The sequence below is a fragment of the Rhinolophus sinicus genome, chromosome 17, assembly GCF_057876585.1.
Source record: "Rhinolophus sinicus isolate RSI-liver-muscle chromosome 17, RSI-T2T, whole genome shotgun sequence".
NCBI lineage: Eukaryota > Metazoa > Chordata > Mammalia > Chiroptera > Rhinolophidae > Rhinolophus > Rhinolophus sinicus.
Window position 1 is genome coordinate 190,532,588 of NC_142517.1, and position 13,496 is coordinate 190,546,083.

Consider the following 13,496-nt stretch of genomic DNA (forward strand, 5'->3'; position numbering starts at 1 on the left):
GAGCAATTCCTTCTATTGTTACTCCAGGCTGAACTGTCTGGACTCATGGCCTTCTAAACACCTAGCACCACATATTTTCAGTTTATTCACTAGGTGGCAGTCACACATGCTTGGAAGCATTTCTCATCCTGAAAAAGGGTTAGAGAAATTTTTAGAATTTCTGTTCTTTCAAATAACTTAACCTCTCCCTCACTTTTTATCTAGGGTCTAGATACACAACTTGTATCTTGGGTTCTAGTACAAGCTCTGCCATTGGCTAGCTGTGTGACTTTGTGCAGGTTATGTGATCATGCCACATTTTCATTTTTAATTCTTAATAAGTGTAAACAGATTGCCATTGAGTCTCTTTGGGTTTAAACATTATGACTCTTTAACATAGAATTAGAAATACTCTCATTTGAAGTAATAAATGAAAAAGATTATAAGCCTTATCTTATTTTCCCTTAATTTTAACTATTATTTTCTAATCAAATAAGAGGATTCTCCTGGGTTGAATGTCAGACATATTTAAAGTTAATGGACCTGCTATATATTTAGCTTTATCTCTGGTGTTGCTATAACTGCTTTTTGCTGAATTGCTGCTGGCTTGTAATGGACAGAATATTATTCTACTAAAGCTCTGCCTCTCCTATGAGTGTCTACCTATTGGGGCTAAATGTTGCTTCTTTCCGACAAATCAAAAAAATCTTGATCTTGGCTTCCTTGTTCTCATTCTTTCTAAATATTAAAAGAGAGAAGAAAGCATCTGTATCATCTCCCCGATCATTACTCTTTTCTTCTCAACCATCTGAAATTACTTCCAGAGAGCTAATTTTTGTGATGATCATTCAGGAGACTCCCTCCAACCCCCAATCCACCTTCCATGTTTCCTTTGTGTTATTTAGGGCAGTTGATAGTACAGCTCCTCTGTGTCAGAACTTTAAGTGTAAGCTTTATCCATGGCTTGTTAGCTGGTTTTATAAGTGCACTTTCACTCATCTTCCATGATCACGAAAACATAGAATAGAAGAGGGTATAAGATAAAAACAGTTTGCCTCCTTCAGTGTACAGGTGAGGAAAATCAGCCTGCTCAAAACATCACTCAGATAATTGGTGGGAAAAAAGCAATTACAACTGGTTTTCCTGATTCCTGACTCATTGCTCTCTCTCATTATACCACATCTGTCTCTATCCAACCTTGTCAAAGAAAAAAACAAATGGTGGTATTGCTTGATCTAATAAAAAGATGGGCAAATGTTATTACAGCCTGACTACTTAACAAGCACCTTCAGAAAAATGTGTTGAGTGCCTACTATGTGCCAGTAATATTTGGCTGAAAATATGGATTTGCATATTATTTACATATCATTGCTTATGAAGTTCACATATTCCATTATTTAAAAAAAAATATATATATATGTATATGTATTTTGTATACATATATATCATTTAACATCCTGTGTTAAAAGCAACAAAAAAACTATAGCAGAAGATTGATGTTTAGAATTTCTCATTTTTTATTCTGAGTAAAGGCCTGGGTATTTAGAGTCCTGTGCCCAACTGGAACAGCAATTTACCGTGTTCTGACAACACAGTCACCCTGGGTCAGAGAAAAGAAGAGGGAAATTATTTACTGCTCAAGAAGATAGATGATGCTAAGTTTGTAACTTGAAAACAATACGCTGGATCTAATTTCCTCCAATTTCACTGTCACTACAAATTTTTTTTTTTATAGGTCCCTGCAATTTATGGAGTGGATACAAGAATGCTGACTAAAATAATTCGGGATAAGGTATGATCATCATCTTTAGCCAAATCTATGTTTCATCGCATATATATTTTTTTCCTCAGTGCCCAAGGAATCCGTTAGTATGTAAGAGAACAAATCTGGCCAATTTCTGCCATTTGGGTTTCTGTCATCTTGTTTTACTATTTCTGATGTATTTTTAAGACTGAATGTATGATTGGGATGTTTATTACTGAATAGACTTGAGATTAATTCACTCAGCAGCAGTTTATTGAGTGCCTATTATGTGTTCACTATCCCAACAAGTCAAGGCTCTTATAAGTCAGCTAATGGGACAGGACTAGTGAACAAAGTGGAGAAGGTTAACTAGGTGTATAACAATTTACTGAAAGTGAATACCTACATGCTGGAAAATGCAAACCAGGAAGTGTACAGCATTGGTGCCGTTATTTGTTTAGTCCTCTCGGGGGAGTTGTCTGTGAAATTAGTGAGTTATATTATTTCATGAGTGTGCCACCTGAGCCCTGCATGTGTTACATCAATTACATACTCTTTCTTGAGGCTGTACCAATGAACAAGGTGATAACAGGTAAGTTTATCTTTGGCTTTCATATCTGGCTAGTAAATCATCTGACCCCTCCTCTGAGAATATCTCCTCACCATTGGCTTGCTTCATCTTGTTCTAAGAGTTAGACACTATTTTCCCCCCTACATGAAACCTTATATCCCGGACCAGAAGGAAACTTTATCTCACTAAAGTTAACTAAATTCCCCAATGCCAATAAAATGGTCTCATTGAATAATACTACATAAAAAAAATGATGCAATTTCAAAGTGAAAGAGATTCTTCAAGAAAATCTGTTGTATATTTCTTGTTAGCATATATACTGACACAGGATCTCTGTAAACAAAAGGAAAGAATAGCTTTGAAAAATACGAACATGGCTACATAATCATGACCAGAAAGAAGACAGTGAGAGTTTATGAGATCCTTCTACTCCAACTCTGATTTTATTCTCTCCTCCATGATTTTCCTCAAAATAGATGTTAGTGAGATTATATATCCCACTGGATTCTGGTGTTTTGTTAGCACGATGATGTTTTCTTAGCCCAGTGATATTCTGTAGCAGTAAACAATGATGAAGCTACCAGAATGGGAAGGAAATAAAATTGGGAAATTCAATTTGGACTGCAGAATTGGCAGGTTGAATAGAATGTAGTCAGGTCTATCAATTTGGGAAAATACTTTACAAGACCATACAGTGTTCATGCTAGTTTAAAATGAACCCTTCTTTTATCAGGGGCAATTATAATTTCAAAATTTGGCTGAATATGCTAGCGCAGACAAAATTTTAGTGTCACTTATATTTAATTATGAGTGATGCTGGTTCATATTAAAAATGTACGTTGTAGTTTTCAGTCTATTAATCTTCAGTTGAAAAGTAAGATTGAATTTCATTCAGCACACTTTAAGAAAAAGAGAATGAGAACAGTAACAAATTTCAAAATTAAGGGTCCATAAATATAGTCATGTGATTCTGTGATTTGGATTATAAAAGTAAGTAGAGACCATCATGAAAATTAATAAACCAGTTGGAGTGAAAGAGTTTTTAGATATTTTTTCCCATAGTTTCCCACTCTGGTTTTAGTAAACATACTGAAATCACCATCATATTTGAATGGTATGTGGCACTTTCTACCCTCACTCACTCCCAGGTGACAACTTTTTTTAAAATTAAATTTATTGGGGTGACGTTGGTTAGTAAAATTACATAGGTTTCAATTTTACAATTCTATAACACATCATCTATATATGACATTCTGTGTTTACCATCCAGAGTCAATTCTCCATCACCATATATTTGACCCCTTTACCTTCTTCTACTGTCCCTTCTCCCCCTTACACACTGGTAACCACTTAACTGTTGTCTGTGTCTATGAGTTTTTGTTTTTTTATTTGTTTGTTGTGTTCCTTTGTTGCTTTCAGTTTTATATTCCATATATGAGTAAAGACACATGGTTCTTGACTTTTTCTGTCTGAATTCTTCCCCTAAGGAATAAGTTTTCAAAGGGAAGTACAGACTTCCTTCTATTTCCTTCAATGCAATAATTTCCTTGGGAAAAGGCAAATCAATTGATTATTTTAACTTTTTGTAACCCCCTCAATAAAGTCTTACTTGCTAAATATAATATGCCATTTTTCTAAATAGGTCAAACAAGACTCACTAACAAGTAAATCTCAAGACACAGCTAATAAGGAGAAAACATTTGCCATGTTCAAACTAGCAAGGCTGATTTGTGAAAACTTCACAGGAGGCTAAATATTTTTTTCCAAAGTTCAGGCCCTTCAGGGTACCTAGACATTAGCATGTCTGAAGCAGTGAATATTTTCAATGCCAATTGTCAAAGTTTGTGATTTATATAGCATTTCACATTTTTTTGTGAATGAACTTTACAAATGTAGTCAATTCCCATTCTTTTTAATTCTCTGAAAATTTTTACATTTCTTTTTCTTTTTTTCTTGGTAGATTGTTTTGTCCACGTCTCTCATGAAATATCTTTAGGTCAGATACACTAAGGATCAGGTACTCTAAATACTCCAATTTGTACCAGGCTGGAACCTGGAGACCCAAATTCTGATGCTTTTGACTTTGCTTACCCCAGATAATAGTCTCACCCTTAAACCAACTTCTCAGAGAGCTTCCCAGAATGTAGTGTGCAAATTACTTCACCTTTCCAGGTTGAGAAGATGAAGATCTGCTTTTGGTTATGAGTAGTTATAAAGACATCAAAAGCTCAGAGCAGCTGTGTAAGTCCCTGTGGATTTATCCTGTCATCACCTTCATCATTTCTCCCTTTTAACTGTCTAATTTTTTAATTCGATAGGGCACCATGCTTGGGAAGATTGAATTTGAAGGTCAATCTGTGAATTTTGTGGATCCAAATAAGCAGAATTTGATTGCTGAGGTTTCAACTAAAGTAAGTGATTTTTTTAAATATGTTATAGTTTTGTTTTTATTCCCTTTAGATCTTCCTTTCTTGTGATATCAAAATCTTCATTTAGGCAGAGGTCATCTTTTAGAAGCACTAGAGTTGAGGAGAAAAAAGGGTCTCATAACAGCTAAAATATTTATTACAAATCAGTGCATCTAAAGTTAGTAACTTTTACTTACAGGGAAACCTTCATACCTTCATGCCTTGATTTAGAAATTGTTTAGTATTATTTTAACTTTTTTTGTTTTGTTTTTACTGTTTCTGCTTCCCTAGGTCAAAATTTTAACAATGTCAAATAAAAAGGCCACTGAATTGCCAGAGATAGGCATAGTGACAATCAGGAGTCAGAGCTAATTGCTTGCCAGAGAGCCAAGAACACTTTAAAGCACTCAGACATAATAATCAGAGTCTGGGGTCATTTTGTGCAGGGAAAAGTGTTCCTTCACACATTGAAGATTTATTGTATTATTACTCAATTAAGATTAGTGTTCATAATAATGACTGTGTCACCCCAAAGTGAGATCTATTTAGGGCATATTTACAAGATGGTAATAGAATACATTTTAGAAAGATGTCTGTTGATTTTGATTGAACTTAGGTTCTTCTCGACCCCCATCTGGCAGGATCAGAATATGTTTGCATGTTCTGCTCTTCTGCCTGGGGTCTCCCTCCCTGTCTCTCCCTCTTTTGTTGCCTTCAAGAAGTCAGTGTAAAGGGTCAGCACATTTTTTCCTCTGTGAAGCCTTTCCTGACTTACTCCTCCTTTATATTCCATGTCATTTTATAAGTAGCTTTATTATTTAAAAAAATAAATAAATTGTATTAGTTCCTTTCATGGATTGTCTCTTTCACTTGTCTATGGTTAGCTCTTTGAGAGAAAAGGCCATGGTTTACTTATCTGAATCCCCAGCACTTACCATAGTGCCGTTCACAGAATACATGCTCAATAAATAGTAAATGAATGAATAAAGGAATGAACAAAGGCAGTGAAAGTAGTCAGAGTTGGTGGTAAAGATGTTACAGATTCTTTCTTTAAACCTTGATTACTTTAGTCAGTGTTTCTGATGGTTTTCTTATCTCCATTACTAATATAAAATTTATTATTACTAATAACTTATAGATTTTATTAGTAAAATTAATAATAGGCTAGTTGTGTTAAGTATCTAGTATGTACCACACATTTTTCTAAACACTTTACACTGATTAACTTTTTCAATCCTCAGAACAATTCTGTGGGATAGGTACTATTAGTATTTCATTTTACCAAAGGAGAAACTGAGGTATAGAGAGATTAAATCCCCTTTTCAGGGTGAACAGCTACCAAAATTTATACCTAGGAAGAATTGTTCCAGTGTCTACCTCTGAAACATTTTCTCATATGGCCTTCCAACATACTAGAAATAATAACTATTAATAACCGTAGAAACACTATCATGGAATAATATTCAACAATGTTTCAATAGTTTGACACCATCTACTTTATACATTTGTAAAGTGAAGATTCAAGGACATCTAATCAGAAGCTACAAAATGTATGATGGGACAGTGGGTAATGCAATAGTAAACTGACACTGGTTGTATGGAGTATTATACACCCTTGAGAGACAAAACTTTCTCATTGAGAGTCTTTAGAAAGGATGCTCCCCTCCGCCCCCGCCCACACACACACTTTACTGCTACCTGTTCATTTGTGAAATAATACGTATTGTGACCTAGCACCAATCAGAGTGATTATGGAGAACAACTCTTCATGAAAAATTCCAGCCATGAGAATGTTATTGCACCAGGGCATTTTTTTTTTTTTTTTTTTAAAGAAAGGGTTATTAAAAGAATAAAAATAGCCTGAATAGTATCATGCAAAACTCAGAAAACACACACTAGTATTATCTGTACCTCTGCCTTGGTACCATGTATCTGATTATATGGTCTTGATGCTTATGTTGGGCATGCACATGCATTCACATCATGTTGAAGCATAAGAAATACGAGTTGTTAAAGAAAGAGAAGTTTAAGTTGAATTTGTAGTTTTTTACATATCTGGAATTTGTTCATGCCATATATGATAGTCACTTGTTTTTAATTCTAAAATCGGTCCATTCACATGACCTGGAACTGTTTTCCTTCTATTGGTTTCTACACACTTTTCTGTGAAGTGATTTAGTGATTTAGAGACACAGAGTGAGGGAGGACTATTTTTCCTTTTAGAATGATAGAATTTTAGCATTCAGAACTACCTTGGGGATTTAGTCTAGCATTTTCTGAATGTGAGGAATATTGGTCCTGGAGAAATTCACATTAAAGAATTCTATAGTCAAATAAGGGTGAAAAACACTGTATAATATATTCTTCTCTTGGAGAATCCTAATGCAAATTTATATATTCAAGTGTCTGTGAGTCTTGCTTAACTCCTGTCATTCTATATAGAGAATATATAATATGTTTGCGTAGTTACCAGCAAAAGGAGCCTACCTGTATTTTTATCAATATTAAATCAAGGGAGAGATTGCAATGGTGAAAGCTGACTCTGTTTCTTAATGCCAGTGCAATTAAATGATTTAATTTTAGCTGTGATAAAATGTATAGTTTTATCAGATTGTATTTATTCTGTGAGTTTTGTTTGGGTGTGGTTGGTAACTTAATTCATTGTCTTGTAATTGCAACTTGATGTAGCTACAACTAATGGTAGTAGCACTTTATTTTGTAGCAGAGCCTGAGGTTAAGAATAAACATATACTTTTCCAAATTATCTGACGAAAGAGATTACTGTAACATTTATGGATCAGTTCAGCAATAATTCCCCCAGATCATGGAAGAACTGGGGTATTTATTCTTTAGAGTAATCAACAAGAGAAAAAATTGATAAACTTTTAGATTTTTTTTCCTTGAGTTCTTTAAGAATTTTCCTCACATTCCTTTTGAATTTTTTCCACATTCTATAGACTTCGTGAAGAGATAGACATTTCAGTTCAAGTAAAATGCTCTTTCAAACATCCAGATTGCAACTTTCATCTGAAACCTTTTGTAAATGTTGAGATCATCCTAAATTCAGAATGAGTTAGCTTGCTCTCAAAGCTGGAATCAGTGCGGGCACCCAGCCCTCCAGGCCTTATCTCCCTATATTTGTATTATTTTTCCTTTTATGATTTTGGGGAACTGCTTCTTGGGTAAATGCCTGTGAAAATGGATCTGACTCCAAGCAGTGCTTAAGATGTAGGTAATGATTATGATATGCTCTGGGATCCTTTTATGAAGTCTACCATTTAAATGCAAATGATTGCTCAGTAACCTGGAGGGACCATTGGGATACACTAGCTTAGCAATTCCTCTGACTCTCATACTGATTTGATCCATTAGCCCCACTGCATAAGCCTAATGTACAATAGGCTTATTCACAGTATATTGCAAGTTGAGGATCAAGTGGTATTTAAAGCACGATGTATGTATTACCACATCTATCTAGTGCTGAATCAGGCAATAATACTTGAAAATTCCATTGCCACTGGTTGTTAGTGAGGCAAAATGTGGGTAAGATGGTCGATAACTAGGGAAGCAACCGATTTCTTAGGGATCATTGTTATTACTCTAGTCAACATTTTACATAAAACAGCAAAGTTCTTTTTTGTCTCATAAAAAACATAGTCTGTGGCACTTGCTGTGCCTTTCTTGCAAATTGATTATTAATTGCCAATCACTCCCCAGTAGTTAGCAATCATTCTGTCACCAATCTAAGTGCAAAGCATGCTCACATATGTTTATGACAGTGATGTGTTTGTTGCTCATATCTGATTTTTAAAATGGCAGGATGTCAAGGTGTACGGCAAAGGAAACCCCACAAAAGTGGTAGCTGTAGACTGTGGGATAAAAAACAACGTAATCCGCCTACTAGTAAAGGTAAGTAAATTGTTTTGTCTCCAGGGTGAAGATTTGTAATATTGGTCGTTAGTGTTAAGCTGTTTTCCTCTATCTGTTTCAGAGAATGCTTGTGCATTCTCTCAGTACATCAGGGAATCTACTCTCTTCTTGTGGCCTTTGATCTACAAAATAATACATTTATCCCTGTTAAAATTGGAGATGTAGACTACTATGTTTAAAAAACAAAACAAAACAAAACAAAAAAATACCTGGAAGCCACAAAAACAGAGAAGAAAATGATGACTGTTCGTATCACCTATTGACTGACATTCTAAGAAAGGCCCCATTCACTTTCTTGGGGTTTAAAGATAACCAAATAGCTAGATTCAGTTAGAGAACTCTTTCAGGAGACATTTATTGTGTACCACATGTATGCAGAGGTCATGCCCTGATACAATGCAGATTTTCACTTTGCTTTACATCAACTCTTAGTCAACCAATTAAAATTAAACCTTAAAACCTTAAGGAAAATTTAACCATTATTACAGTGTTTTCTTAAATATTTTTGTTGTGATTTCTCCTTCTCCTCCCTCCTCTCTCATTCTCTTTCTGTCTCTGTTTCACACACACACACACACACACACACACACACACACACATTTGCATAATACCAAATTAGTATGGGTATAGGGGAATTCTTCAATTCTTTGTTAGAGAATATCAGAAATATCCAAATCATTATTTCAAATTCTGGTCAAGTTTAAACAAAAATGTGCATGGACTCTTTAGTAGCAGATGCTGTGGATGGCCTATCTATATCTTCCTTCCTCTATTTTTTTTTTTTTACCACTTTTACCACTAAGGCATTTTGCCCAGCTTCCAAATGCAAGTGTCTGAATCTCATTGCCTGAGGGCTCTCTATGGTTGGTTGGAGCCTGCTGACATGCAGGAAATGCCATAGAATGAATGATCCCTGCTGCAACCCCAACCAATGACTAAATATCCCAGCTCCTTTGCCCTATGGCTAGGCTATCTTTAAGATGGATATTCTGCACTGGCTCTCAGAGTTCCCTAGTGGACTGAAGCTCCATTTGTCCAGACTGGTAACTGTTTGGAATGTATAGGTTATCGGGGTACCTCACAGTGTCACTTTCTATTGCTCTTTCTTGGAAACTCTTCAAAATAAATTTCTTTCTCTCGAATCTTTGTCTCAGAAATGCTTCTAGGAAATCATCAAAGACATCCTCCTATCCACACTTATATAGAAAAGTACTATTTTTTCTGTCAGAATATAAATATGATAGACAATATGAGAGAATCCTAGGAAAGAAGGGTGATTAAAATTTGGTCAGGCAAAAAAAGGCAAAATTGAAAAAGGTGAAACGTGGGCCGACTTAAGCTGTGCAGAAAACAGATTTATTTATTTTTTTTGCAACTCTTTCTCCCATACTTCTAGGTAAGATAACCTGTATTCCTGTATGCCTAGTCATGAAGCCTTTAAGCTCTGAAACTTTCCAAAGTGCGGGAAAACGGGTTATCTATTTTTTTTCAGGATCAAAACGTTAATGATCTTTTTTCCTCCACTTTCTATTGACCTCTGGCTCCATTTACATCACACAAAATACAGTGAGCCACCAAATAATTTTTTGCTTTGCTTTATTTATTGGAGTCACCTGCTATTTTCCTATGCCCTTTAGGGAGTAGTCAAAAGAAGGTCTAGTAAAATTACACTTTGGCAAAGAAAAATGTTATTAAATTCTGATAACATTTCTGATAACGTTTCTTTTCTAGCGAGGAGCTGAAGTGCATTTAGTTCCCTGGAATCATGATTTCACCAACATGGAGTATGATGGGCTTTTAATTGCCGGAGGACCTGGGAACCCAGCTCTTGCACAACCGCTAATTCAGAATGTCAAAAAGGTGCAGTGAACCTGGGGGTAGTGTGTACATGTGTGAGAAGTGGGACGATTCTGGTCTGTACTGCTGAAAAGGCTGTACTATACAAAGGGCGCCAAAAAAACGTAAACACATTTTAAGATAGGAAAAAAAAATGTTTTAAAATTGTAATATTCCATATATACCGGTAACAAAAGATGAATACAAGTCATGTGTATACATTTTTTTGGCACCCCCGGTAGTTTATTTATTCAGGAACTTTTTATGACTCCTACTTGTGACCTCTGAGACAATGTCAGCAAGATGTGTATGAAGAGAGAGTACCAGAAGAAAGAGAGCCTTTCTTTAGGCAAAGTAACTGGGGTTGTGTCCTCAAGTTCAGAGTCGAATCTCCAAATGTGTCTTTCCATACAATTGTGAAATGACAACTCATGTTCCTCACCATAACCTAGGGTCTTATAAGACCCTCACGTTTGTAAACAAATATTAAATTAGATTTAGTTTAGTCAGAATGTTAAGTATACTTTATTAAATTCTAATGCTATAAATTTGTCAGTCATATTCTTATTTATAATCTAACTTTTTATTCAATTGCTTGTCTCTTTACTTTGTTAATTAAATAAAAAAAAAGAGTACTTCATTTTTATTCCTTCAGAGACAGCATTTTTTGCAACTGTACTTCTGGGTTAATTAAAACTTTCCTGGATTTAGGTTTTGGAGAGTGACCGCAAGGAGCCATTGTTTGGAATCAGTACAGGCAATATAATAACAGGATTAGCTGCTGGTGCCAAATCCTATAAGATGTCCATGGCTAACAGGTAAGGCAGTTATATTTTTGTCTGCAGGTCGAATTAGCTCTGACTTACTATTAGTAACTAAATCCAAAAGACTTAGAGAACTTACATGCCATTTTCTTCAGAATGAATAGATAACTGCACTATTACATGGTTCACAGTTGTCTGACTACCTCATGCCACTTTTACTGCTTTTATGGAAGTCAGCCTTCTCTAACAATAACTTTGCTGTAGTTTAAAGTTATTTTCCTTCCGTTGGCATAAATTGAGGTTATAATATTCAATCAAATAATATTCCAAGGGAAGTTCTGATTTCAAGCTTGATTTCAGAGCATGGATAACATTGTAAGACTGTGTGACTTCAGAACGGGAGAAATCTTCAGATCCTCTCTGCTTTACTTCCTTACCGCAAATGATGTTAATTTATTCAACACGGAGCTGCCCCCAAAGCCCACCTACCACAGAAAGCATAATTCAAAATGAATAGTCATTTCTTTATTACCCCCCATGAATTCTCCTCTGGTTTTAAAATTACTGTAATTCCCTTAAATAAAGTCACTTATATTTGTCTGTTAAGCTAGTGAGCAACTCTTAACTTTTTGTTATCAGTGCAATTCCCCCTTTTCTAAAATGGACTATAGAAGTTTAATAGACCTGATATTTAACACACAACAAAGCTTCCTGAATTGATTTTTGTTGCAAAAATTATTGGGATTAACAATCTGTGACTTTTCTCACACAGCAATTTTCACTAAGCAGTTGAAACTTTTGAATTTTAACAGTTTTTTTCCTTGTTCACTCTTTTACAACGAATGCATTTATATTCTTCTCTTCACTGTTCCTTTTCCCTCTTCTTTTTCTCCCTTTCTCTCCAGAGGGCAGAATCAGCCTGTTTTGAATGTGACCAACAGACAGGCTTTCATTACTGCTCAGAATCATGGCTATGCCCTGGACAACACCCTTCCTGCTGGCTGGAAGCCACTTTTTGTGAATGTCAATGATAAAACAAATGAGGTAAGTGCTCTCAAAAAAACCTGTTTAGTTGGTGATGAGAAATGCAGGGCTTTTAATACTCTGTTATACAGATAACTTTCCCTTGTTTATGTGAGCTATTTGGGGTATGTGGGTAGAAAAAAACTCTTTTTATAGGTTATTTCCCATAACCCTCTGCTTTTTAAAAAGTCATTTCTGTCTGTCTTATTCTCTTATTAGTTGACTCATTAAGATCCTTTCAGTGACTGTCTTACAGATTCATTTTTAATGGGGGATAGGTGGAGATCTGTTTGGACCTAGTCTGTGGGGGCCTCTGGGGCTAAGCACTTCAGTAGCCTTTGAGAAGACCCTTGGAGAAGTAATTTAGGAGTTGAAGATAAGAAGAGGATTTGGGTTCATTCTGAACAGAGCTTAGAGGGCCTCCAACGGCTATAAACCAAATCAATTGTTTTTATTAAGGGAACAACATTCAATTGAGTCTTTATTGGCCTATTTTTATTAGTACTGTTAGTTCTTCGAATGTTCTTAAGCATTTAACTCAGTTTTTTAATTTGAACTTTATTGTCCACTGAATAATGCATAATGGTTGACATTCATTGTTGCAGAAAGAATTTCTTCCCATTTCTTATTCCTTTAGGGGATTATGCATGAGAGCAAACCCTTCTTTGGTGTGCAGTTCCACCCAGAGGTCAGCCCAGGACCAACAGACACGGAGGTATGTCAGAAAGATGAGGCCTATTATATACTTTTTTTTAAAATTAGAAATGTATTTATGTAAAAACTTGAAAAAACAAAATAATCACCCCAGCTGATCTTGGTATAGAACATTCTCAAGGGCGCTGTGGTAACACACGTATTGTATTAAAAATTTCCCCACAAATGTTGTGGAGAAAATGTCTATCATTTTTATAAATTTAAAATGGGAAAAACCCTTAAGAAACCTGATGCAATGCTATTTTTATTTAAATCATTATCATTCTAATATATTTAGTTCTGAAATTTACAATTGTTGTACTATGCAAATGAATTCCCTCTTGCTCTCTCATTCTCATAACTGAAATGAAATTTTAATCCCCCATCTGTGACTTCACAAAATCCCTATGGCAACTAGTTGTGTAGCCACAAAGGGAAAATAAACAGCAGCAGAAGGAAGAAGGGCAGGAGTGTGGGGGAAAGGAGAGGGCATACACACACATACATATGAGTCACATGGCTTTGTTGTTGAAAAATGGGTTCTTGGT

The 13,496-nt window shown here is 35.4% G+C and overlaps 1 protein-coding gene across 1 annotated transcript in view; it reads left to right on the forward strand.

The window, feature by feature from the left end:
- The window catches only part of CPS1 (carbamoyl-phosphate synthase 1), a 117,847-nt gene that overhangs the window by 20,819 nt on the left and 83,532 nt on the right, over nucleotides 1-13,496 (forward strand). The window contains exons 5-11 of the mRNA XM_019727014.3: nucleotides 1,715-1,771; nucleotides 4,613-4,705; nucleotides 8,522-8,611; nucleotides 10,364-10,492; nucleotides 11,180-11,286; nucleotides 12,138-12,276; nucleotides 12,893-12,970. Coding sequence (XP_019582573.2) covers nucleotides 1,715-1,771; nucleotides 4,613-4,705; nucleotides 8,522-8,611; nucleotides 10,364-10,492; nucleotides 11,180-11,286; nucleotides 12,138-12,276; nucleotides 12,893-12,970 — 693 coding nt within the window. The remainder of the gene's footprint in view (nucleotides 1-1,714; nucleotides 1,772-4,612; nucleotides 4,706-8,521; nucleotides 8,612-10,363; nucleotides 10,493-11,179; nucleotides 11,287-12,137; nucleotides 12,277-12,892; nucleotides 12,971-13,496) is intronic.